The following is a 26,762-nucleotide window of genomic DNA, read 5'->3' as shown; positions in this document are numbered from 1 at the left end:
AAATGAAAATGTGCATTCTTATAATTTGTTTTCCAGTGGTTACTTATTGGCCTGAATAATCTCTTGAAGGTTTCGTGCATAATTGTCCACCACTGTCTCATAGCAAGTTGGTGAGAGTATCAATGTGTCCAAATGTGGACTGGCTAAAGAACAGGGCCTGGCCACTTTTCTTCTTACCACCTCTCTGGTCATCCATCTTTGTCTTGTGTCCAGGCTTCTAGTTTTCTATAGAATCTGACCCTTGCTCTGGGCACAGCACCTGCTTGGTAACTTGGTGCTCAAAGAACCTATTTGATACTGAGTTATTCCTTCCTTCATTTGCTCATTTAGTAATTTATCATCACAATGTTTCTGAACATTATAATGATTCAGAATTTAGACTTACCTGCTCTCCTGGGAGCAACAAGTTATACAGTAAGACAGCCACATTTGGTCGATAGCTTTGACCTGAATTATTCATTCAACACATTTATTACTCACATACCACTATGTGCCTGGTCCTGGTGAACTGCTGAAGATGGAGTACAAGATAGTCATTGCCCATTCTCCTACAGAGATTATAACAAAATCAATCAAAACAAGAAATCATGAACACCTAGTATTTCAGATCCACTTCAAGGAGAATGAAATGAAGACAGGGTCCCTGCTTTTTCCTGGAGGCAGTTAAGGCACAATATTGAACAGTTGAACAAAACACTAAACTATGTGGTTCAGGTTGCCAGTACCTTAGTAGATAGGAGAGCAGGGAGCCTAAAGAGGGCTGGATAGTTAGGAAGGATTTCTGAAAGGGAGGGTACACCTGAAGGTTTTAGGTGGGGAAGGGGGCACTTTGAGGACAGCCATGAGGTACCTGGACGTGAGCCAGGTACCAGCCCTTGTGAAACTCTCCACATAGTATAACAGCAGAGGGGTGATTGGCATCCAGTGTTAGGTCCCCTGAGACCTGCAGTTTGTCTGCGCTCCTCAGTCAAGCTCTCCTGCTTAGGTGCTGCTCAGTCCCAGGTGGTACACTGAGATGTTCCTGAATTACACTTTTACTTTTGCACACACAGGATCAGCCTTTAGCTGCAGCGATCTACTTCATTATTTTCTCATATTCCCGCTTTGTCTTTCTTTCCTTGAATTAATTCTGTGAGTAGAGTTCAATCAGAAGTAGCCCCTCTTCAACATTTTAGCGAATCCTAACTTCTCTGCAAACATAATCCAATTCTAACCAGGCAGCTAAAATTGATATGTAGTTTCAGAGGAAATCCCCCTCCCCAAACTGACTGTATGAATGACTGTTACATAGACATCACCACCCGACTTATAACTCCCCTCAATGAACCCAGTTTTGGAGGGAGTCATCCTTTGGTTCCTGATCTGCCCCATAGGTGGGTTCTCCGCGAGAAGTCTGTGGCGAGGAGACAAGAGGCTGACTTCACCCGAAGGCACCCGATTTCCTGGTGAGGATCGCAGGGAACATTGGGGCGTGTCTGGAGAAGCCGCCAGGGAAAGGGCACTCAAGGACAGAAGGGTAGGAGCGGGAGGGGTAGGGTCCGCGGTCTGGCCAAGGGCCCCGCAGCCCGCGTTCCCACCCGGCGTGACCGACCGACTCTCCACGCTTCCCAGGACGGCGCGGAAGTCACAGGGCTGTACATGGTGGAACACGTCCAGGAAATAGGACTCAACGGCGACTGCAACCCGGAACGCGCGTAATTTCAAATAGCCCACAAACCACGCCCTCCCAGGAACCGGAAGTTTGCGGCTAGCGCCACTTGCTGGCCGACTATTTATCAGGGGCGGGGGACTGCGGGAACTGCAACTCCCAGAATGCAGAGCGGAGCTTCCGGTTTCCGGCAACAGGACCGGAGTGAGTGTTTACACCGGCGGCTCTGCGGCCGGGTTCCTTCCGCGGGACGGGTGAGGGCGCTGGGCCCCGGGCTTTGCGGGCTCGACTCGTGTCCACTACTTAGCTGGTCCCATGGGAGTGGTGGGGTCGTCGCCAAAGAGGTAGTGTCCCTCCCCACTACGAGCTGTCTGTGACCCTGGGCCAGTGACGTCACCTTTCTGAGTCTCGGTTCCCTGGTGTGTCATGTGTGCGTGATCATGCCGGCCTTAGGGAACGATTGTGAGGATTAAATGAGATGTGGTATATTAAAAGACGTATTCCTTCCCCTGTCATGGACCTGGGCGTGGGCGTTACCTTGAGGGTGGCTAGGGTCCATTGGGCAGCCTCTCAACTTCACAACCTTTTCTGTCTTTGTCCCTACGAGAGGCCTCTTTGGAAGCAAGGGCTTGATTATAACAAGGGCTTGCCTTACAAGATTCTTCCACCCTCAGAATTTCTGATTCATTTTTTGGGCACCCACTGGGAACAAAGGCAAAAAATTCTAGTCTGTGCTTTCAAGAGCTTCCAAGAATGGGATGGGTTGAGATTGGAAAGTCAATAGTTACTTGTAATCCTTTGCCCTGAAGGAATGTGGGAACAACAAAGGGAGGGACCAGAGGAAGTGGTATTTGGGTTGGTTTTGGTAGGAGTTTGCTAAATTTTGCTAGGAGGCCAATGAGTGAAGAGGAATTACAAGCAGAGTTAGATGAGCAGGAGTGTAAACTGGGGGAGCTTTGTTTTGAATGGAGGCTTAGTGGGGCGGATTTAAGTATTGGGGAGGGTGGGACAGAGTTCTTTTGGCAGGAAGGCTGGCAGAGGGAACAGACGTGAATGTATTTGTGAGCCAGGTTGTGTTTAGACTTTTTCGTAGAGGTGGTTTCGAGTTATTGGAGGAGTTCTAAGCAGAGAAGTGACTTGATCAATCTGTGTTTTAAAATGATGAGTTGGGTGGCAGCATGGCTGTTTGATAGGGAAAGGCAAGAGTCAGGAAACTTGTTATAAAGCTTTTGTAATAGTTCAGGCAAGAGTTGATGAAGACAATCAGAAATGGAGAGTGTACAGAAGGGAGGGGGTGGATAATCTCATTTGAACCTCACAACATTCCTATTAGCTGGATGGTATTTTTATGTCTATTTTTTTTCAGATTTTTATTAAAATGTAGCTAACATACAATATTATATTAGTTTCAGGTGTACATCATAGTCATTCAACAGTACCCATCTGGCACTAACAGAGTTATCACCATATTTATGTCTACTTTAAAGATGGGGAAACTGAGGCCTAAAGAGCTGAAGCTCCTTCCTGTCCATCATTGGATGAGTAAAGAGAGGACCCCAGATTGTAGTTCTGGGGCCTGATGCGGCATCCTGTGCTTTTCCTGAAGAGTCACACTGAAGTCATTCAGCCCCTTGGTGGGGTGGGGGTGGAGTAGGGTGGTGATCTATCTTTTAACCACTAAGGCTCTGTTGCTTTACAGGGAGAAAGAGAGAGCGCGAAAGAGAGAGGATGTCTCTCTCAGATTGGCACCTGGCGGTGAAACTGGCGGACCAGCCACTTGCCCCAAAGTCTATTCTTCGTTTGCCCGAGACAGAGCTGGGAGAGTCCTCGCTGGGGGGCTATAGTATTTCATTTCTGAAGCAGCTCATTGCTGGCCAACTCCAGGAATCAGTTCCGGACCCGGAGCTGATTGGTGAGCCTGTGTGCACGGGGATGGGCTGCTGCTCTGACCTCTTTTGGGGGAGGATGCATCTGGAATTACAAGGGTAACTTAAGCATTTGGGATTTGTTGCCCTAATGTTAACACTCCAGGGAAGTGAGTGGTGGTGATGAAAAGAAACACAGATCGTGTAGAACTATTGGTTGCCATTTCAGTTGTGCGTTACATTGAACTGCTTTATCACAGAGTTTCTTAACTGTGACGTTGTTGATTTCTTTTTCTGAAAGAGCAAGAATTTGGGGTGGGATAGGGAAGGAGGAGCTGGTCCAGGAAAGCCCCGCAAGTATATCGCATTTTGAGGTGGACCTTAAGGGATGATTAAACGGATTTTTGGTTGGTTGGTTAGAGGGAAGGCAGGAAAAAAGGAAAGGAAGATGGCAAGGGCATTCTAGGTGGAGGAAGAAGGAATTAAATATAACAAATTATATTATAAAGGTAATTTATAATAGCTAAGGTATCCAACTGGCAAAAAGTGTGTTTTCATTCATAACACTGAGTTCGTCCTTTCTTGTCGTTGTATTTTCCCTTTCATTTAAATTGATCAGTCTTCACAATACGAAGGTGTAGAGCTTTCTTGTACATAGATTCTGTATTTTATGAGTTAGTACTTGCTAACAGTTGTTATTAAAATGTATTAAATAAGAGTGCTTTTTAAAGCATGTATTGTTCTGGCATGGAATTAACCCCTGGTCGTTCGCAAAAGGTGAAAGCATTCACAGACGCTACAAAGTAGGAGAGCGAAGGACATTTTTATTAAAGTTAGGGCAGAGAGAAAATGCCCGTGGCAGTGTCCAAAGATGGCCGCAGCTGTGGGTTGTAAGGCGAGAAATACCGGGTGTGTGTGTGTGTGTTTTTTTTTGCAGGGCAGAGTCCAGAGTCTTAGAGTGGACAGCTGCCCCTAACTACAGGTTAGCTTTTACTTATATAGGAAAGGGGAGTTGGTCAGGCAGGTCTGGGGGCTGACATCCATCCTGGGGTCTGGTCTGTTTGAAGACGATGTTATCTCTAGACTTAGACTCGGTCACCGAGGGCTGGGACTACTGTGTTTCCAAAAAATAAGACTGGGTCTTATATTAATTATTGCTCCAAAAGAGGCATTAGGGCATATTTTCAGGGGATGTCTTATTTTTTCATGTACAACAATCTACATTTATTCAAATACAGTCATGTCATCTTCCTCTGGAATATACTTACTAAATGCGTCATAACTTACTAAATGCGTCATCTGACTCTCTTAACTGGGGCTTATTTTCGGAGAAACACGGTATGTGTCACCAGTAAAAACTGCAAGGGAGTTAGTTGTAAATTGGATTCCGGTGTCCGGGCGTCTGAGGATTAAGAAATTGCTCTTTTCAGGTTAAGATGTTGTTAATTACCGAGGTATGGGTAGCCTTTAGAAAGGGAACAGAGTTCTTCAGTTAGTCAGTGAGGGGAGAAGCAAAGAGAAAACTGAGTATCAGGGTGGATCAAACTGCAAACAAACTTAAGTCTAATTACAGGTGGCTAGATAGTGAGCTGTGCGGTGAGTCAGACTGCAAACTAGCTAAGTATAACCGCGTTATTGATTCCCTGAATTTCACCCTTACATGTATCATTCTCCAGCTATCTGTCCAATCAAAATAAGGTTCCTAGGGGACAGAAACCATCTAAATTATTTTGAGGAGCAAACTATCAACGGCCAGTTCTTTCTTTTTAGATCTGATCTACTGTGGCCGGAAGCTGAAAGATGACCAGACCCTGGACTTCTATGGCATTCAGCCTGGATCCACAGTCTATGTTCTACGCAAGTCCTGGCCCGAGCCCGACCAGAAACCAGGCAAGTGAGGCTTGGCCCGGAGTCAGACAGGCAGAGCTTCTGTAGTACCTGTGAGGGACGGGTCTGCGGGTGTTTGAGGTACAGGCTTGGATGGATGGGACAAGGGAGTGATTTACTGAGTGGTAACAGAGGATATCTTTATTACTCACTGGGTTAGACCACATTGATAATGTAATTTTGATCTTCTCACTGCCAACACCACTAAGGGAAGGGAACTTTTCCCCTCTACTTTTTTTTTTTTTAAATTAAAAAAATTTATTGTAGTAAAAGATATATTGCCATTAATCCCCCTCAATATACTCCCTCTCACTTTGAACACATTTATCCCACAATTCTTGCCACTTTCTGAAGCAGTTCCAGAAGTCCTCTTTCGTGAGTGTCTTTAGTTGCGCTGTCATGGCTTCCTCTATGTCCTGAATCATTTTGACTTTGGGGAAGAGCCAGAAGTTGCAGGGTGTCAGATCTGGTGAATAAGGTGGATGAAGACACACTGTAATGTTTTTTTTTTTTTTTTTTAATTTATTTTTAATTTATTGGGGTGACAATTGTTAGTAAAATTACATAGATTTCAGGTGTGCAATTCTGTATCACATCATCCATAAATCACACTGTGTGTTCACCACCCAGAGTCAGCTTCCCTTCCATCACCATACATTTGATCCCCCTCACCCTCATCCCCCACCCCCCAACCCCTTTACCTTCTGGTAACCACCAAATTACGTTCCCCAGATTAATTTTCAAGCCCGTGGCCATCCTATGTCCCCTCTACTTTTTAAGTTCATTATCCACTGTTTTAATGGGGTGGGAACTGTGTGTCTACTTAAACTCCTTTAGGTTAACAGTTTATTTCTCAGTGAACTTTGTATCTTTTTGTTATTCTCATTAGGGAAAAAAAGCTGCAAACTCCTTGCAGTCCTCTAATGCTGTAGTTCTTGTTTACAAATCTTCCGGGCGAACTGCCTCAGGTGGTGACTTGTTCAGTCAACTCATTCCTCCTGCTCTACAGGTGATTTATTCTCCTGGAGCTTGAAAGTATTCGAACAGGATTAAAGTAGCTCTTGGAGAAAACATACAAAGCCTCTAATGCCTTTTGGATTTATTGGTAAAAGGTGCTGCTTGGAATTCATAATGTAAATTTTGCATCTGTGTTTTAAAAGCCTCCCCAAGGGTAAAGCTAGGCTATATAAAAAAGATTAGCTTTGTCGAACTGGCAGTTTGACATTTTTATAATGTTAATGATTGCTATGACTGATTATCAGCTTACAATTTATCCTCTTTTCAATTCTAAACATAACAAAAAGATCTTTTGTACTCTGATGAGAAGTGAGAAAGAGAAACCCCGATATCCAGGAGTTGGCTTGGCCCTCAGCTTGGCCTTGGAACATGCACAGTTTCACACATCACCATCTACAAGGCCACTCAGAGACCATAATGAATCAAGACAAAAACCACAGAGCCCTCTCATTTCCAAACAGAGAAAAAACCCTGAACATTGTCCAAACCACAAGAAAGACCAAGTATTCCTCTCTCCTGGCTATTATGAGTGCTGCTTCTTTCCAATTACACCTTTGCCTTGCTCTAGTTTTCCTTCCTTCTAGGTGGAATTATTAAGACACCCAATCATAAAATCACCTCCACTTCCTGACAGCATCCAATCCAAAGCAAAACCCCACTTCCTTAAACTTCCCCCCAAATCACCCAGCCGAAGCCCAAATCCTATAATAAATCCTTTCTAACATCCTCTTATTGAGATGCCCTGCTAAATCTGTGGTGTGTGTTCTCCTCTAAGGAGCAGGAAATCCAACTTGTGCACCTGCACATGAGCCCCTCTGGTCTTTGGCTGGAGGGCACTGACAGAAGGGAAGTAACATTTGTGGCTTCTTGCAGCCAGATTGTTTCTCCTTGATATCTCATTTAGTCATGAGAGTGGCCCTGCAGGATAGGTAACAACATTAGCATTTTATAGATGAAGGAAAAGAGGGTTTAGAAAGGTATTTATTCAAGGTCACCTACCACCTACTTAGAAAATGAATGCAAGGGCTGGGATACGAATCCAGGTTTTCCTGGCTCAAGAGCCCATGTTTTTTTCCCTGGGCTGGCTGCCTCCCACTTCCAAAGCGTGAGATGAGCTCAGAGACGATATAGACACAACAATAACTCTTAGCTGATGATCGGCTAAGAATCCTTTTCCTCCCCTCTTCTTCCTGGACATTTATTTTTGAAACAAATGTATGTTTTATTGGGAGGTAAAAATAAACTTTGAGATATTTTGTCCTTGAGTGCTCTTCCAAAGGAAGCACATTTCTTTTTATTTTTTTTTATTGGGAAATATTGAGGAATAGTGTGTTTTTCCAGGACCCATCAGCTCCAAGTCAAGTCATTGTTTTCAATCTAGTTGTGGAGGGTACAGCTCACTGGCCCATGTGGGAATTGAACTGGCGACTTTGGTGTTATGAGCACTGAGCTCTAACCAATTGAGCCAACCGGTTGCCCAGGAAGCATATTTCTTGACCACACTAGATTAGCGCCTGTAGAAGGAGAATCTGTCAACTTCCCTTCCCACCTGGATCCCTTGGTGGTTCTCCGTGGAGCATTGCAAATCCCTTCAGGTCTCCCAAAGCCTGCAATTTGAGCAGGGGTGTGTACCCCAAGCTCCAGCCACAAAAAACACTTGCTGTTCCTTTCAAGCACCTCATTTTATTCTATGCTTTTACACATGTTCTCTCATAAGCTTCTCTCCCTAATAAACATCTACTCTCCCTTAAATACTGTCTCAAATGGTCTCCCCGGGAGACAGCTCTGTGTCCTAACCGTCCCTTTCAGTAATGGCTGTCTGCCTCCTGTTCCTGTCGCTCTAGCTGGGGTCCACGCCTCTGCTGAGGGCCTCAGGAGGGTATTTTGGAATCCTATGGTTTGTATGTGGTCTAGTCTTGTTTCTCCTGCTGTCCTAAGAGTTCCTTGATGTCAGGGAATCATTTTGTACATTCCTGTGCCTTGACCCAAATCAGGCATGGAGTAAATGCTTAGTACATGTTTGTTGACTGGATAAATTTGGTAACTTGCTTAACATAAATATTTTTCAAGAGCCCACCCTCACAATGAGAACTGCTGGTAAGGATGTGGTTCCATATGGAGCCACAGGGGTCCGTTGACTGCTTTGGGAATGACGCTCCTGGCTGTGGGCAGTATGCAGTGGGCATAATCACAAGTGGCTGTCTGAGGTGGGGGTGACCCAGGGGAACTTCCTGCTTACTCCCACTTCGTTTACCCGCATTTCTTCACCTATGAAATGGGCCGATGTCCTAAGTAGTAAAGCAACCAAGTCAAACTAAGACAACTGTTAAACTTTCCCATATGTACAAATCAGTGTCCAAAGATGAAAAAGAAACTTTGAATCTCATTGAAATACTTGCGACCAAGCATGTGACGAAAATTTGTTAAGAACCCTAAAAGTACAGTGTGTGTTTTTATTGGTCCCTCTCATATTTTTTTTTTTTTATAATTCAAAATAATATTAAGGAAGCCTGAAAGAAAATATCAAGCATGTGACAAAAGTTTGTTAAGAACCCTAAAAGTACAGTGTGTGTTTTTATTGGTCCCTCTCATATTTTTTTTTTTTTATAATTCAAAATAATATTAAGGAAGCCTGAAAGAAAATATCAAAGACAAGCAGTTAACCCAGATCCTGTCGCCCTACCAAGTGCTGTTCTTTCCCTTGCCCTGGACCACATGCACGCTGACACGTTTTGTGTAGTTTCACTAGAGAAAGTGCATACAACGTTGTGTTCTGCTTCTCTTAACATACTGTGGCAATGTAGCTCCATATTTTTCAGACGGCTTGCAGCACTTAGTATTTTAAATTACTGCATAAAAATCAACAGAGTTGGTTTTATGTTCCTTCTTTTCAAATGTAAGAAGTCTAGAATTCCTGCAGTGGGAGATTGATCCGAGCAGTCTCTTGCATGTGGTAAGATTCCCCTCTGCTGGCACTTGACTTTGATTATCTGTTGAGGACGCTTAAGAGTGCAGTTTTCACATCTGTATCATGAAGGGGTTTTTCTGAATGGCGCTCACTTTCTCAGGGTGATGAGGGAGGGGAACCTGCACACCAAGCTGCCCCTGGACATGTGCTGAAATGATATTCTGCATCTGTGTGAGGGGCAGGGCTCCGAGGTAACTGAGTGTCTTGTCCGCAGAACCTGTGGACAAAGTGGCCGCCCTGAGGGAGTTCCGGGTCCTGCACACTGCCCTGCACAGCAGCTCCTCCTACAGGGAGGCGGTGAGTGTGTGCTGCGGCCCCTGCCCAAGATTCTGGCCAGGTCTGCAAGAGTGAGTGTGAACGCTGCAGGGTGGTGTAGAGGAGGAGCAGGGAGCCCGTTGCCATGGCTACCAAGAGTTCCTCAGGGAGCTTTTGTCATGCCTGTGGGTCTCCCCCCAAAGAGGCTGTATCAGCTAGGTATTGTTGATTTTCCTCTAACGATAATGATACAACCTCTCCTGATATATCCTGACCTCACAGAATGAATATGATTACAGCCAAAGAGCCCATACAGTGTTTCTGCTGGGCTTCATTCTTTAAGTTTGGCTGACCTGCCTGCCTGCCCACTGCTCCTTACCTAGAGTTCCTCACTGGGAAATGCACTGATGTCTTTCTATAGGAGAGTTGACAAGCAAAATTAACACAGCTGTGAACTTCCCAGTATACAGAGGATGCCAACAAAATGTATACACATTTTAAGAAAGGAAGAAATATTAAAATTGTAATACTCGATATATACCAATAACAGAAGATGAATACAAGTCACGTTTGACTTCTCCAATTACAAGAGGTGCTCAAAGTGGTTCCCATCAGCGTCCAGATACTTCTGATTATGGTGAACTACTGCTTGGGAATGTTGACCATCTCTTAAAATGTGTATACATTTGTTTGGCACCCCTGGTATATGAATATGAAATGATAATTGTATGGAGATTGAAAAGGACTTCTGGGATCTAGAGAAACCTTTGTTATTGGCTTGTAATGAGAGCTTTTATTTTGGAAGCATTAGAACTGGGGAAAGGACCAGAGATTGAAGGTTTCGTGTGATATTGCTCTTTTTTGTTTTTAAGTTGTTTGTTTCCCCTCCAGTAAGCCCTGACCTCAGTGAAGAAAGAGGTTCATCTGTTTCCTGGGGCTTTTGTCCCACTGTGGAGCTATATGTGCAGGCACTTAGAGGGGGGACGTACTTGAGCAGAATGTGGGTACTTTTTGAGTGGATCGAGCTGCTTGGATGTTCGGCCCTCCTCATTTCTCCTGCAGGTCTTTAAGATGCTCAGCAATAAGGAATCTTTGGATCAGATCATTGTGGCCACCCCAGGCCTCAGCAGTGACCCCATTGCTCTTGGTAAGTGCAGGACTGAACTGGAGGAAATAGTAAGCATTGGAGAAGGAGAATCCAGAAGAAGGCGATCCTAAAGAAACTGACCACCTTTTGAAGAATTGTAGGGGAAGGGAGAACCAAGATATGTTCCACTTACCCAGCTTTCCAAGAGCTGAAAACTCGTGGCCTACTAACATCATAAATGAGACTGAGGGTGTCCGGTGAGGGCAGCGATTAGCCCAAACCACAACAATCAGGGAAGATTTCCTGCACTCTTTGAGAGATAAGGGAAGAACCCAGAGCTAGAGGGAAAGGCTGGCATGCTGGTACATAGTATGTGACTGACTTGCATGGTGAAATGGCGAGCAGGGGACAAAATGGAGAGCACGTGGTGCTGCTGCTTGGTGCTTTGCTTCCTCTGCTTTTCACAAGGGCTGCTTTGTGGTCCTGTGTCCCTGTTGAGCCGGTTGCTCTGAGGTCTAAAGCTTAGCTCTTCTCTCTTCTGGATGTGGCTAGATTTCCAGTCTAAGGTGAGCTCTGTTCTCCTTAGGGGTTCTCCAGGACAAGGACCTCTTCTCTGTCTTCGCTGATCCCAACATGCTTGATACGTAAGTATGCCCATCTTATTAAAGGGGCCCCTATCTCTCCTCCTGTGGTCGGGCCAGAAGCCTAATGGTCACCCTGGATTCTGCTCTTGGAGCCAAAGTCCTGCCTTCCCCAAGTCTACCTTTTAAATATGTCAGGAGGTGAGAAAGCAGGGTGCTGTGGGGGAACGACAAGCCCAAGGGCAGGGGCACGCGGAGCTGTGGAGGTGAAGCAGGGCCTGAGGGAGGTGGCTTTGCCTGCCCGGCTCAGCTCAGCTCTCGTTCAGTAGCTGTGAAGGAGCCTTGGAAAGATGTGAAGATGGGGAAGGAAGCAGGTGTCCAGATCCCTATGGATTAGAGCCGGAAGGGACAGCTCTAGTAAGAGGTTATAGCTGTTTTGCATGTGAAGAACACAGTTTGCCCCCCGGGAAGGGACCTGTCAGAGGTGGTCCCCAAATAGTGCCGGAGGCCAGACCAGACCTCTGAGCCTCCCATCATGCCGAGGGGGACGTGAGGCGTCCTCAGCAGATCCCAGAGGGGCAGGTCAGGCATCACCAGTAGATCCAAGAACGGGTGGCCTTGCCAATGTTGCTGGGGGCCGAACAGCAAGAGGACAAAGCCCACTGGAGGGAGGTGCTGAACACTGAGGGATTTAAGGGCAGTCGCTGGTGGCTTGATAGTTGCGAGGGGCACCCAGGCTCCTGTCATGGTGAGGGCGCCCTTTCCTTCTTGTTCACCCTTGGGTTTCTTCCTGCCCGTGTCCCAGGTTGGTACCTGCTCACCCAGCCCTAGTCAATGCCATTGTCCTGGTTCTGCACTCGGTGGCAGGCAGCACTCCACTACCGGGGACTGAGTCCTCTTCCCGAAGCATGCCCTCCAGCTCGTACCGGGACATGCCAGGTGAGTCCCAAGAGAGCGTAATGCAGGTCCCTCAGGACCCAGCATGGCCCAGGAAATGCTTTGCTCAGCAGCTATGTATAGCGCTGGCAGAGTGTGTTCCTCTGAAACTCAGTTTGAGTCAGGGAGTGAGTGCATCTGTCCTGTAATTTTCCAAGGGGAGAGATGAAAATATGAATTTGGAGAGTGAGCTGAGATTCTGGAGCTCCGCCTGTGCCTTTCCGTTCCTCCTCCTGAAATCTGTTCTCCCTCCTCCAGGTGGCTTCCTGTTTGAGGGGCTCTCTGATGAAGAGGATGACTTTCACCCAGTAAGCGGCCTGGCTGCCTGCCCTTTGGGGACACGGTGCCAGGGACGAGCCCCACCCGGGGCCCTGGCGTGCCCAAGCTGGGAGGTGGTCACAGGCCGTGTCACACTATTGCTGTCGGGACCTGGCAAGAACTGTACCCGGGTGGGGGTGAGGCCATCTGGGTCCATCAAAGGCCGCTTCCCTGATTCTGGGGCCTCCCTTCTCCAGAGCACCAGGTCCACGCCCTCTAGCAGCACACCCAGCTCCCGCCCAGCCTCCCTGGGGTACAGTGGAGCTGCCGGACCCAGGCCCATCACCCAGAGCGAACTGGCCACCGCCCTGGCCCTGGCCAGCACTCCTGAGAGCAGCTCTCACACCCCCACCCCTGGCACCCAGGTATGGAGACAGGGTGGGAAGGCGGTTCTGGGCCCCCAGGGGAGAAGCCCCCCAGCGGTGGAGTGGGTTTCCCTGTCGACCCCGGTGCTAGATCTGGTTTGAGCTGAACTCTGCCTGGGCCCTGCTGGGTCTCTCCCTGCGGCGGGGCTGGGGCGCCCCCTCTTATTTGCCTCCAGGGCTCAGAAGTCCGGGTGCAGCACTGTCCTGATTGATTCCGGCCCTAGTAGTTCAGGAGAACCCCACGTCACATAACGTGCGCGTCCTCCTCCCCGACAGGGCCCAGCCCTCACTGGCTGAAGTATTCCTCGTGACGGCCACTAGCTTCCGAGGCGGTGGCCCCCGGTGCTGGGGTCCTCGTCTAGGTGGGGGGCTCCATTCCACTTCCCTGATGCAGAGGAGAATGGGGCCTTTCCTGCCCACGTAGTGAGCTTTTAGGAACCTCTGTGTGGTTGACTCACGCAGGCCCCTGTGGGAGGCAGTAGCGGGGCCCCCGGGAGCACCGTGGGGCGATGTGACAGCAGTGGGTGTGTGCTGGGAGACTGAGGTGGCTCTGCGGTAGCCCTGACCACTGGTTTGTCTCCAGGGCCATTCGTCAGGGACCTCCCCAATGTCCTCCGGCATGCAGTCAGGGACTCCCATCACCAATGATCTCTTCAGCCAAGCCCTGCAGCATGCCCTACAGGCCTCTGGACAGCCCAGCCTGCAGGTCAGTCTTGCCCACTGCTGGTATCTGTGCGGCTTTCCTGGTTACTCGGGATACGGAGCCTTTTTCTGCTCTCTGAGGGCCTTCCCACTTGGCATGTTCAGTCCTGGAACAGCAGGATGCCCCCCACCTGCACCCGCCGCAAGGGCAGCTGTCCCTGTGGCTTCCACTCCTGCACGCCGTGACCATGGCCTGACTCCACTGACTGCCTGGCTTGGGTACCTGTGGCAGCTTGGCTCAGTTCATTCATTCCGTGAGCGCTGACTGAGCACTGAGCATGTATATACCGGGCTGGGTCCGGGGCCTGAGGTAGAGACAAGCCGCCCTCATTCCTGCCACAGACGGGCATCAGGCAGTCACTGAACTGGGGGAGCGACAGGGCGAGAAGCCCTGGCCAGGCTTGAGGGAAGGGCCTAGGTCAGGCCAAACCCCTTCTGAAGAAGGGGTGTTTACGCTGACCGGCACAGAATTCGTTAGAGGTTATTCAGGCAGGGAGGCGGGTGAGCGGGCTGGGAGTGGGGGATCCAGGGAGAGGCCTACCTGTTTGAGCGAATGTGTAGAGGGACATGGGACGTAGTCAGAACCACAAGGCCCGAAGGAGTGTCCTCATGAAGGAGATCCCGAGATGGAGCCAGAGAAAAGGGGGCAGGAGCCTGAGTGTGAGGGCCAAGCGTGCCTGGGTGAGGAGATTAGACTTGATCCAGCAGTCAGTTGGGAGCCATGGGAGGTTCCAAGCAGGGAGAGTGGCACCTCTGGTCACCTTAGCAGCTAAGTGGAAGGCCCAGGGATCAGGTTTCAGAGCGTCTCTGCGCACAGCTTTCTGCCTCACTGTGTCCTCTGCTCCTCACAGGGAGCCTGAGGGCAGCGTCGTTTCTGGAACGCGTTCAGGGTCAGTAAGCCAGTGCGTGGTAGAGATGGGGGTCAAGCCTTGTGGCTCTGTGTACCCCATATGGCCCCCATGGACAGTGAGGGGGCGGGAGCAGGACCCGTGGACGGCTTGTCTTTTCTGCTCCTCTATGTCCCCAGCTAGGAGCCTGCCTGTTCCCCCTGCTGTACAGGTCAGGAGCTTTCCCTCACTCCACCTGGCCTGTAAACTGAGTCCCAGTTGGTTCGTGTGGTTTTTCCAGCCCGCCCCAGCCTCACCCTTGCCGCTTGCCTCTGTGCATTTGCCTCCTTCCCACTGCCTTCCCCTCCCACAGTGTGAACACATGACTCCATAAGTTGTGCACTTACCTCCTTCCTGAGAGAGAGGTATTAATGAAGCTTTGAATGTACTAAGAGAAAATGTGGGTTAAGTTCTTTAAACCCTGCCAGTTGAAAAGGCCTTTTATAACTGAAATTCAAAATCCAGGAGCCATTATATAACGAGCAATGCATTTTGAGTTCATAAAAGTGAAAATTTATGCTTACCAAACCAAACAAAAAAAATCAGGCAAAGTCTGCATGCTAACAACAAACTGGGAAAAAATCTGTAACATATCAGACCACGGGAAAAACGTCCCTAATGTAGAGGTTTTAGTAACTTAGGACCAACAACTCCATAGAAATATGAGCGCAGGCCATGAACAGACTATTCATGGAAAGGAAGTACAGATGGCCCCTAAGCCATGTAATTCCTCAGTCCCACTTCTCGGAATTTATCCTGGAGATGTATATGTGTGAAGAAAGTGACATTTGTACAGTCAGTTCCTGCAGCGTTGTTCCAACAGCAAAAGATTGAAAATAGCCCAATTATGGTACATTTCAGGACTTCCCCTTGTTGGAATATTACATGGTTATTAAAAATGTCTTTATGTCCTGGCATAGATAGATCTCCAGGATGCACTGAGCATGTTAAAAAAAGAAGAGAGGGGTGGATATAGACGGGAATAAGGAAAAGGTAAAGATAGGAGTACGTGTGTGTCTCGGAATGAAGTCGGTTATCTGGGGTGAGGATGAGAGTGGATGAAAGGAAGACTCTCCACTATTTGTTATGCTAAAAAACAAAACTAACATTAAAATTTATCCCTCTCGCCCCTTTTGTGTGTGTATGTCTGTACATATAGCAGGAGAAAGAAAGAAACTTAATGTTTTGAACTTTAGACATTGACTAATATGTGTTTGTTTTTTTTATCCTTATGTTAAAAATTTCCTGTTTTTATTGGATAAACTTTTAATGTGGTCTCTAAATCTCCCGCCTTCTTGTAGTCCTCCTGGAAGCCCTGTGTTCTGTGGAGCTTCACATCTGTGGCTTTGCTGTAGGAACCCGCCTTTTTTTCTCCCCAGAAAGGACAGAGCTAAGCGAGTCTTGGTAGGATCTCAACTAACAGCTTCTGCCTGGTCCTGTCTTTCTGCAGAGCCAGTGGCAGCCCCAGCTGCAGCAGCTGCGTGACATGGGCATTCAGGACGATGAGCTGAGCCTGCGGGCCCTGCAGGCCACTGGGGGGGACATCCAAGCGGCCCTGGAGCTCATCTTTGCCGGGGGAGCCCCATGAACTCCCTGCTGCTCCCGAAAGCCCAGCAGACTGCCAAGGCGGCTGCCCCAGGAGGCGCCCGAAAGGCGCCCCATCTCCTCTCCCAATACACCTGATTGGTCGATGTCACTTGGTTCAGTGCTTGGCCTTTTTGGCTGACCCGCGTGGTGGAGGCAATGGGGCGAGCATGGTGGGTGGGTCTTGCTTGGTGCTGTGACCTCAGAGCACAGCTGGGTTTGCTTCTGGGCCTGGGGGGAGAATTTCAGACACACATTCTCTTGCGGGAGAAGTTTCCAGTGATAGTCCCCAGAGCCCTTGGTGCTTTGGGGTGTGGCATCCTCAGGACATGCCCAAGGCTGGAGCAAGACTGCTGGGTCCCAATTATGGCCAGAAGCGGCTTCAGGTGGACTTTGAGAAGAGCAGGTAGGGGCACTTCCCTTCCACATGTTCCCTCCCCGAAGGCTTCCAAAAGGCTCCTTGTCCCTCCCCCAGCCCAGTCTCACTGGCATTCTTTGAAGCCTATTCTGTCATTTAGGTGCCAGGATCGAAGCCTCAGAGCTGTGCCAGGAGGCACGGCCCTCTTCTCTGTCCGAAGGCGTAAAATACAAGAGCAGTTAAATAACAATCCTAAACAGCACCAACAGGAACAGGGCTCAGCTTTCATATTGAAGAGAGGGCAGCAACCCCAAGCTGCTGCTCCATCTGCCCGAGCTCTCGTTCGCCTTGGCACGGCGCTCCCTGCCGCGGTGCAGACGTGTCCAAGTTGAGCGAGTGGGTTTCCTGTGCCTTGAATATTCTGTCAGGAGACAAATCCTTCCCTTCAGATGGTTTCAGTAGAGAGGTGCTCAGCGGTCTGCCCTGTGCTGTGTTTTGGGCAGATGTTCCATCCCAGCATCTGCAGTCGTGGTCATTTGGCCTCTGCTTGTCCCCTGGGACCAAAGGTTGGCCACTTCTGAGGACTGCCACTCTGCCCTTTGTTGGCCAGCCCCTTGCTGGCCGTGGGAGCACACAGAGCGAGCCTGCTCCCTTTGTCCCACTAGCCCAGCTTCAGTTACGGAGGCGAGTGTGAGGTGCTTGCCCTGGACCTGTCATCTGGTTTTGGTCCCCGCACACCCTGGGCTTCTCTCTGGATGACCTCCAGCGTATCAGTGACACTCCTAAAGGGAGCTGCTCAGGAGGAACCACTATTCCAGAAATGGCCCGAACCGCACAGTGTTCTTTCCTTCCTCCAGAAAATGGGGAGTCTCCACATTTCCCTGTCAATCCCAGAATTAACGTCGAGAGGGGTTTGCACTGGCTGAGAAGACTCAGACTGAACCCACCATGTTTCTTGGGGCCAGGCCTCAGCAGCTCCCTGGAGCCCAGCTGCCTCCATATGGTTGGGGCAAGGACCGGAAGCCCTGTCTTTGAAGCCCAAGTCCCTGGCTCGGTGGTGGTGGGAACAGGCCGGTTCCATCTTCCCCTTCTTGTTCCACAGCCCTTCTTGTGCCCACGGTACTGCCGGCCTAGAGCCGGTTTCCATTCCGGGGCAACTCCCACCGGCCCCAGGGACTGCCTTCAAAGGCATGGGCTCCTTAGCTCTCCCACCCCATTGCGCTTGGAACATTTGGGTAACCCTGCCCTGTCCCTGGAACTGGCCCCCAAATAGCAGTTACACTGCTTCCCAGAATTGAGCCGTTCCTACGATTTCCCTTTCCCTTCTTTGTCAGCTCTTTCCTCCAGGGTCTTAGCAAGTTGACTTTGCTTCCTGTGACCAGGTTGTAAATAATATATGTTGAGTCCGATACGTGCCCCACTGAGCCTGGGGCTTTCCAGGGGCCAAGGACGCCTTCCCCACCATTGTCTCCTTCACTCTCTCAACAAACACTGAGCCTGTGCTCTGTGCCAGGTAAACATGTTGGGTCCCTGCTCTCACAGAACCATGTTATTGTTCAGGCAGACAAACCGATGTGTATGCTCCCTGCTGAGACCGACCAGGCACACCCAGTGGGCGGGGGGCTCAGAGGGAGGGGGGCTAACTTGGGTTGAGGTGGGGGTATGTGTGTGTGTGAAGGAGAGCTTGGAGAAAGCGGTATCTAAGCTGAGGCCTGAAGCGTGAGCAGGGATTGGGCAGGAAGGTGTATGTGCTGGCCGGTCTGCGTGGGGACAGCACGGCCTCTGCAGCCCGGTGTCAGGCTGGGGCGCCAGGTAGACAGAGGCTGGATCATTAGAAGCCATGGAAGGAGTTTGGGCTTACCCTAAGGACAGTGGGGAGCCACAGGAGAATTGAAATGAGGGAGAGAGTCAGGTTTACACTTTAGAAAGGTCACTGGCTGCTGTGTGAATAGATGGGGAGTGGGCCAAGTCTGAGGGAGGGAGACCAGTGAAGAAGCTGTGATCCACTGGAACCGATGGTGGGCTGACCTGGCCGTGTGGGAGGAGAGAGACTGGGGATCAGCGATGTCACGTCTTGGGGAAGCTGTGTACTGTTAGCTCCATTTATCAGATGGGGATGCTGAGGTGGAGAGGTGAGATCACCTGTCTGCAGTCTCATGGTCACGCGTGAACAAGTAGGCCTTAGAAACTCAGGTCTGTCTTAGGCCAAAGCCGGTACGCTTCCCATTGCTGCCCATGGCCTCGGAGTGTGTGTGTGGGGGGGGGGGCGGGGGGGGCCGGGGGGGTGGTACAGGGTCTGATCAGGCTGAGGAGCTTGGGCTTTGTCTTGAGGGCAAAGAGCACCCCATGATGGCTTTAGGCATGGCAGCGGGGGACCAGACGCATGTGTGAGACAATCTGACAGCTGTGTGGAGGCTGGATTTGTGGGAGGTGAGGCAGGGAGGCTAGCTAGGATGCTCGCTGCCTCCAGATGGGGCATGGTTGGACCCTGGGCTAGAGCTGCAGCAGGGGAGCTGGGAGGAGGGGAGGAGGGTGGGATGTGAGATGTGAAAGACACACTAGATCTGGGGGGAGAGGGAAAGGGAGGAGGCAGGCAAGATGTGAGTGGGTAGATGGTGCAGCAAGAGCAAGGGACGGCTGGGAATTTGGAATGCAACCCCAGTTTTGGACACATTGAGCTTGAAGTGCTGTGGACAGCCATGTGGGGTGCCTTGTAGACAGTTGGATGTTTCTAGGCTGGAGATAATGATCAGGAAGTTTTAAATTGAAGACTGGGCCCATGTCATGTGGGAAGGGAATTCAACTTTTCAGGGAAAGGTAAAGGAAAAGGGACGCCCACTAAGGAGTTAGGCTTTATAGGAAATGGTGAGTGATGGACATGGAAAACGGGAGGGGGTGGGATCTGCTGCCTCCGGGAAGGCAAGAGCAGGAGTCATCTAAGCTGACGGAGCGGAAGGAACTGGACAGAGGACATGGTCAGTGGTGTGAGATGCCACAGGGAAACCTAGTAATAGAAGGTTTGACCTTGGACTCGCTGACTTGAGCCATGGTGACCTTGGAGAGATGCTGCTGTGGAACCAGAGCCCAACTGTAGGGGTTGAGGCCTGAATAGGTGGGGGCAGGGAGTGTTGAGAACTGGAGAAGCTCGCTGGTGAGAGGGCGGGTGGAGGGAGATGGTAGTTGGAAGAGGGGGGACTGAGGGAGCTTTCGTGGTTAAGCAGAGGTGAAGTTGGAATTGATCACGAGAACTTTCCTAGGAAGCTAAGGGGAAAAAAAGGAAGAGACCCCGAAATAGAATATGCAAATATGTAGAGACTGGTGAGTTTTCTGAACAGATCCCTTCTCTTGATATAACTCAAATTTGGCTGGGCTGGCACAGCTTGTTAGGCACATGGGCCCGAGTTCTGCTCCTTGCCTCAGCCTCATCTGGCCTGGGCCCCAGACCAAGCTCTCAGAGCTCTGCTCGGAGGTGGCCTCTTCGTGCCTCTGCCACAGGCCTTGGCAGTAACTGTTCAGTGAGGGTGTTGGGGGGTGGGGGGTATTATTTAGGCCTCCCTCTGCTTATCCAGCCTCTCCAAGCCCCCTCTAGCCCTGGTCTGGGGTTAGGTCAGCTTGGCCGTGCCCCTCGCTTCCCAGGGCCCAGCCTTATCTGGCTCCTGTGGCTCTGCAGTTGCCGGTAACAGGATTGAGCTTCCTCTGTGCTTGAAATGCCTTTTGCAGAGACCCAGGCACTGCGCTGCTCTACCTTGGCAAAGTGGCTAGCAGCAGTGCAGTCGGTACGCAAGTGCTCATTTATCAGGCACCCTCTCTGTGCCAGTCGAGCCAGGTGCTCACATACGCCATCTCCGTGGATCCTGAGAAGTAGATACTGTTATTTCCATTTACAGTGAGTGCTGCCCGTTAACAGGACGTGGCTGCCGGGAAACTGACCTTTCCAGGACTTGGGGGGTGGGGGTGGGGACGGTATCAGCACAGCCCCATCAGGGCACCCACCTGGGGCCTGGGGCTGGCAGGCAGGCCTGGGAGCCACTCAGGGCCTGGAGGGTCTGCTCTCCACTCATCCTCCTGAAGTGGCAGCTTGGGTCTTAGTGGGGAATCAGGCTGCTGCATCTGACTGAGGTTTAGGTCACTTCCATACACAGCCTGACCTCTTGGAGCCTCAGTTGGGTCCTGTTTGAAATTTCCCTCAACTTACATAAGTGGATATTGATCATTTTTACACCAAAGATGCCAGGGCACTCAGAGCTGGACTGGTGAATGTTCTAGAAGACCGACAGGATCCTGACAATGAGGCCGCCCTAATGAGGGCCAGGAACAGGGACAATCCAAGGTCCTGTGATGGGATCAGAAAACCACTTGCTCTCACGCAGGGTGGGGTCTCATTTCTTCTCCTGGGCCCAGATTCAAACTCACCGTCTTTCTCAACCAGTATCCCAGAAAGCCACTACTGATGGGTGGCAGTTGGCCCAAGGATGACCCTGGGCTAAGAGATCAGGATTTAAGAGCCTGTTATCTCAGCTCAGTGAGGCAGTGCGTGGGGGGTTGTCATCAGGAGCAAGGCCTGTCATTCCAGCCCTTCACTGTTCTGCCTCTCCTCTGGGTGTTACACTCTGAGCTGGCACCAGGCCTGGAAGGAGGTGCCTGGAAAGCTGAATGCCTGGCACCTCGGAGGGCCTCAGTGGAAGTTGAAGTGGCTGACTGAGGTCCTAGGGATCAACCAGGAGCAGTGAGACCCAGCAGAGCCCCACGAGGGCCCTAGTTGAACCGGGTATTTACCCTGAAAAAGTACATTTAGAAGGGCATGAAATAAATCCCTGAAGGGCTCCATTCCAGGAAGCGGGATTAGACATGGTCTGTGGCCTTGGAGGACAGCTTTAGGACCACCGGGATGGGGGTGTGTGTGTGTGGGGGGGGTGAGGTCTTCCCCTGGCGGGGGAGAGGCTTTGTGTCAGCGCTAAACAAGATGGGTAAGGCTCTCGTGGGGAGAGCTCATCATCAGCAGGAGTATGTAAGCAGAGGCTGCGTGACTGCCGTAAAGCTGTTGTAACGGGCTCCCAGGTTGGACTGAATGACTTCTGAGACTTCTAATATCAAGAATTGGGCTTCTTGTATCACTGTATCCATGAAAGAAAGATATTTGTGGGAGACTGCATGCATTTATCGTCTCACTCCGGCCCCAGCAGGCCCCAGGATTACATCAGCGCTGGAGAGCCCTGGGACACCTTCTGTCCTGCGGAGATAGTTTTCAAAGCATATTTATTTCAACCTCCAAACAAGGAAATGCAGGAGGTAGAAGGAGAAAGCTTTGTCTGTTTCTGGTCTAGGTAGAGGAGATAGATCGGAAGGACTGTTTCAGCTCCTCTTTCTCAGTTTGTAAACACGAAGTGGAGGCCTGGGCTGGGGCAGGGCCTTGCTTCACTTGGGTCAGCCAAGCTGGAACTGCATTTCTGGCCTCCCAGCCATAACTAGTCAGGAGACTTGGTTCGTCTAGATGGGCTCCACGTGAGTCCCACAAGATCCTGCTCTGCCTCAGGCCTTGGGCACTGAAAATGAAGGCTCAGAGATGGATTTGGGGGGTGGGGGTGAGGGTGCAGAGGGAGGAGTGTCTACAGAACGGCTTGGGAGTATGTATGCCTGTATGGTACAGCTACACTCTGCTAAGACGCTGCGCTGTATGGAGTGGCCACCAGGTGGCGCTTCTGCCACGAGCTCATTGTCAGGTGGGCCGAGTTTTGGGGCTGAGGATGCTGGACTGCCCTTGGAAGCCATGGGTGGACCTGTCTTGTTTTTAGGTGAGCTGAGTGCCCTGATGGAAGGTGCAAAGGGCTGTCTCTTCTCTGCCAATCTTCTGTCTATCACTGAATATCCTCCTTTGGATTTTTACTTTTTGTCTCCCACCTTGGCTGGCCAGGCTCCAATCTTAGCAATTTTAGGGTAGGGCCAATGAAATAATGCATCTAGAATGACCAGGGCAGACAGCAGAGAGATGCAGGAATGGGGTGCTGCTGGGAAGTGTTGACCCTCAGGGCTAAGAGGGGGGTGGAAATTCTGAGAAGTTTTCCGTTTAGGGTAGGTATTGGGAGGTGGTGGCTCAGAGCTGGCCCAGAAGGAAGAGGCAGGTGTGGATAGATGGCGAGGGCAGGCACTCGAGGGGAACCTCCTCAGAGGTTTAGGGGTGGGCAGTGCACTGCGGGAAGGCAGTACCAGGGCTGCGCAGGCCAAGGAGGTGTCAATGTAAGAAACGTCCAAATCTGTCGAGAGTTTTTATGCATTTACTTGAGCCATACTGATGACAATTGCTGGGAAGCAAAATCTCAACTGATTTAAGAAAATGCTCTGGGGAATGGCAGCTTTGCAGCTTATTTTAAACATTAAAATCAAAGGAGGAGGGTTACATGAAATCCATGGGTGGTAGATTAAGGGGGTGGGAGAAAGCAAAGCTGGGAAATCTCTGGGATTGGATAAAAAGTCAAATGGAGACACTTCTTTTACATTGGTGGGTACAGGATAGTTAATAACATTTACAGTACAGAGAGATGGTGTTTGGGGAACAAGATAACAATGAGGGGTTCTGCAGTCTGGGGCTCCGGTGTAGTGGAAGGTTTCCTGACGGGTCTGGAAAAAGGGGATGGGATGACTGACGTTTCAAAGGTATGTTATCTTAGATGTAAAAAGACAGCAGACAGGCTCACTTAAGGTAAAGATTGATTGATCTTTGTCAAGGAAGCTACAGGCCAAGGACGTGACTACCGGCCATGACCCACTTTTAGGAATTTCATGTTCAGACCATCCTGCGTGGTTACGTTCGGTCTCTGAGTTTGTAGGGCCTGCCATGCTGTCTCCCCTGAGCTCGTCAGCTTCAGTCTGTGGCCCCTTCTTCGTCCACAGGGTTTCCTCTGTGTGCCTGCGCCCTGATGTGACATCCAAGTGCAGTGGTAGCGAAGGGCGCCGTGGCCATGCGTGTGCCTGTGAGACAGTCCAGTGAGCACGTGGTGAGGTGGGACTCCCAGATGTGGCCCGTACACCCACAAACATCTTACTTTTGGTTATTTGCCTGTATTTTAAAACTGGGAATTTCCACAAAAGCTCAATTTTCAGTTTCTCTTGAAAAGTCAACTACCTGTCACACTGGGTATACTTTTCATGGCCCCCGTGGGCTGGAGCTGAGTAGCAGCTGCCCTGTAGATAGGGCTGTGCCCTCCCAGAGCTCTGCAGCCATACCCACCTGCTTCACTAGTCTCCAGACCTCCCCGTCTCTGCCACTGCAGTGGCAGGGGGGCAGTGTTCATTGCTGTTGGCAGTAGCCAGAAGGCCTTGGTGGGCACCAAGCTCTGGGGCCTCACAGCAGGGATGGATGTAGCAGGAAGGGCTGCGCGGGCTTGGGCTCCTTACCTCCATCCTTCCCCCTCCCACAGGCCTCTTGTTAGGGGTGGGTCACTCCTTTGAAGACCAAGTGCAGCCATGGAATCAGGGCTGAGCAGGAGTCAGAGGGGGCTTGGGGAGTGGAGGAAGTCTCTGAAGAGGGCCCTGGAAGCCTTTGCTTGGAAGGCTGGGGAGGGCTCCCAGGGCCTCTGCTGCTGCCTCGGGGCTGTGTGTGTCCGTCTCTCAGATTCCCCGCGGCGCCTTGCATTTGGCTGCGCCTTAGCTGCCCTACAGGGAAGACCCCCCGCAAGGCGTTCTTCTCATAGGAGCCCCCACATCTTTTCGCTCAGTCTCCTTGCTGCACTCCCCCGTGTGTGGAATTACGGGGGAGGGGAGGACAGGAATGTGTCTCCCCCCAGGCCTGTGAGCATCCACATCTGTTGCTTCCTCTCCTGGTCCCCTTCCTGTCATTGTCTGTGAATGGGGATTGTGCCCTGTCCTCCGATGAGGCAGTGTCCTGTCACCACTGGCACCGTTCTTATGTGATTTCCCTGTGCCGCCTCAGCCCGGGAGTCCACACCCAAACACTGGTCCTGTGCTCTGCCCACTCCGTAGGGGGGTACCGCTCCCCCTATGCCCAGAGTCTAGCTGTCTCTCTCTCTGTGAAGCAACTGCCCAAATCGTGCGCCTGGTTCTCACCTCCCCTGGCTGCCATCTGGCCCTGGCCCTTTGCCCCTAGCTTGGCTGGCTCGGGGGTGCCTGTTGGTGGTGAAGCAGGTGCTGAGCCGGGCGTGGAGGAGTCCAGCCAGAGGCCCACCCTGGGACACGAGGTGGGATGGTCTTTAGCACTAGCCCCTCACCCCTGGCATCTGCCCCAGTTTCCATATGCTACCCTGTTGCTGAGCCTAGCCCCTGGCCTGCCCTCCTGCCCAACACCCGGTAACCTGGGCCCTGTCTGAGTCTTTCCGGGGATCATTCTGATCCAGACGCCAGCCTATAGGAGGCAGCAGCAAAAGGGTGCATTGCATTGAGAGCATTGTGATGTAGAAGGTAAAGTGTAGGCCCCAGAGACACTGCCTGAGCTTTAATCCCAGCCCTTCTCTAGCGAGCTGTGACCTTGGGGACATCACATTCCCTCTCTGTACCTTGGTTTCCTTGTTTGCAAAAGGAGCCAAATAGTAGCACCTCCCTCTAAGATAAGTGAAAATGAAGCTATGAAATGTGCACAGCACCTAGTAACCTCAGGGTTAGCTGTTACCATCGGAGTCAGAAAACACACGCTCCCAGCTTGGCTCCACCAGCTGACCAAGAGCAGATCCCTCTCCCTCCCTGTGCCTCCGTGTCCATCTCTAATATGGGGTTATGCTCTCACTGAGGGAGGGAATGTAGGCGGAAGTGGGTTCTGTGCTGTGAGTTGCTGTGCACACTGACGGTATTATCATTAATTCTGAACTCTCAATTCTTAAAGGCCGGGGCAGGCGACTTCTTAATGTGCTTACCTTTGCAGAGGGCAAACACTACAGTTCAGCAGAGGAGACCCTGCGCTGGAAACTGTCAGTCTTGGAGGCTAGCCTAGGTCAGGACATGCTGCTGGCTTCAGGGCCACGGTGTGGGTGCAGGCCTGGGAGGGGCTCTTGGGCTGTCCGTTGCCTCCTTTACTTTGGGGCAGTGTACCTCTGCGCACCATGGAGCTCTAGCCCCACAGTGTCTGCCAGGAGCCTGGTCCTGCACTCTCTGGAGGCATCTTGATTTCACCTTTGGGCCTGTTGGGGTATCTTGGGACTCACAGGGAAGAAGGAGAGGGTAGCTGGAAACAAAACTTGGAATAATAAAGCAAAACTTCCTGGTAACAATACCTTTTTGGCTGTGGATCAGGGTGGAGGGCCAGGCAGACGGCCCCCTATCTTAGCTGGTGTCTGCAGTGTGTGAATCAAGTCCAGCGAGGTGTGTGGGCTCTGGATGCCCACATGCATCTCTGCCACCTCCTCCCCCCCGTCTCAGTGCAGTCCACCTGGGGGGAGGCATCCCATAAGCGCCGGATAAGTGGATTTCCCATCCACAGCTCCCTCAGGCACAAGCCACGGCGGAGGGGCTGGCCCTCGGGCAGAGCAGAGGGACTGGACCTAGATCCTGCACGGGGTCACACAGGGTCACCAGGTCGCCTGCAGGAGCTCAGTCCTGTGCACCTGATGGGCAGAGACCTCCTAAAGCTGGTGTGACCTGGCCTCGGCACAGTGAGTCCTGGGCACGCAGGAGGCTTCCCTCTTTCTGCTTGGGTAAGGGGCCTTCTTAATTATATCCCCCTCCACTCACGTGGAAATGAGTTTGGATTTTCTGAGCACACACCAGCTGGCTGGGGGGAGGCAGCCCAGAAGGCTGGGGAAGGGGGAGAAGAGAGAAGGGAGGGGAGGGAGCCAGGCCAAGAGGAAAAATTATCAGTGTTCCCACAGCAGAGCAATGACGGGGCTCTCAGTGCTCCCCACAGCCTACCCTCTGCCCCACTTCTCCCTTGAGAGAAAACACCTTGCCCTTGCTTATAGGCTGGGAGTGGTCACCACTCAGGCCAGCCTGTCCTCTGAGAACCACAGCCTCCATGGTCCAAACCCCTGAGCTGGCCATTAGTGAGGTTGCTTAACGGTAGACTTGTTGGCACCCTCTGAGGGGTCCTCCCGGACTCCTAGGCCAACCCTCATGGGCTGGGTGGAGTGGAGTGGGTCTGAGGCTCTGAGAGGGGACCGGGACCGCCGCGGATGACAGAAGACCACCAGGCGGCCTTGTGCCTGTCCGCCCGGGTTCCCCCGTGGAATTGCCCGGGAAGGGATGGCGAAGGTTCCCCTTGCGGCGGGCACTGCGCCCCCCTTGGGCAGCCAGGAGGCGAGAGGCTGCGAGGGGCGGGGGAGGGGCGGGGTGGGGTCAGGCGTTTGACTCCGCCTCTTCGTGCT

At 51.1% G+C, this 26,762-nt stretch overlaps 1 protein-coding gene across 7 annotated transcripts; it reads left to right on the top strand.

Annotated features, from left to right (window-relative positions):
* Positions 1 to 1,810: 1,810 nt before the first annotated feature.
* LOC117022990 (ubiquitin-like protein 7) lies at positions 1,811 to 16,212 on the top strand. Of its 7 annotated transcripts, XM_033107339.1 has the most exons (12): positions 1,851 to 1,902; positions 3,055 to 3,060; positions 3,348 to 3,560; positions 5,284 to 5,403; positions 9,600 to 9,682; positions 10,703 to 10,787; positions 11,314 to 11,371; positions 12,114 to 12,247; positions 12,503 to 12,552; positions 12,760 to 12,927; positions 13,511 to 13,633; positions 15,967 to 16,205. In XM_033107339.1, the coding sequence occupies exons 3-12, from the start codon at positions 3,377 to 3,379 to the stop codon at positions 16,102 to 16,104; spliced, it is 1,143 nt and encodes a 380-aa protein (XP_032963230.1). In that variant the 5' UTR covers positions 1,851 to 1,902; positions 3,055 to 3,060; positions 3,348 to 3,376; the 3' UTR covers positions 16,105 to 16,205. The 7 variants fall into 7 exon arrangements, with proteins under 7 accessions (XP_032963228.1, XP_032963227.1, XP_032963230.1 ...); XM_033107337.1 differs by lacking the exon at positions 3,055 to 3,060 and having other exon boundaries at positions 1,811 to 1,902; XM_033107336.1 differs by lacking the exon at positions 3,055 to 3,060 and having other exon boundaries at positions 1,827 to 1,852.
* The last annotated feature ends 10,550 nt before the right edge of the window (positions 16,213 to 26,762 follow it).

Source organism: Rhinolophus ferrumequinum, chromosome 6 (genome assembly GCF_004115265.2).
Source record: "Rhinolophus ferrumequinum isolate MPI-CBG mRhiFer1 chromosome 6, mRhiFer1_v1.p, whole genome shotgun sequence".
Taxonomy (NCBI): Eukaryota; Metazoa; Chordata; class Mammalia; order Chiroptera; family Rhinolophidae; genus Rhinolophus; species Rhinolophus ferrumequinum.
The sequence above is the reverse complement of the archived record's forward strand: the minus strand, read 5'-3'. Positions and strand labels throughout refer to the sequence as shown.

What these genes read in the sequence shown, in the direction of transcription:
- LOC117022990 (XM_033107335.1), top strand. An exon ending in GCTCCTCCTACAGGGAGGCG is followed by an intron (nt 9,683 to 10,702) that starts GTGAGTGTGTGC and finishes TTTCTCCTGCAG; the next exon opens with GTCTTTAAGATGCTCAGCAA. An exon ending in CAGTGACCCCATTGCTCTTG is followed by an intron (nt 10,788 to 11,313) that starts GTAAGTGCAGGA and finishes TGTTCTCCTTAG; the next exon opens with GGGTTCTCCAGGACAAGGAC.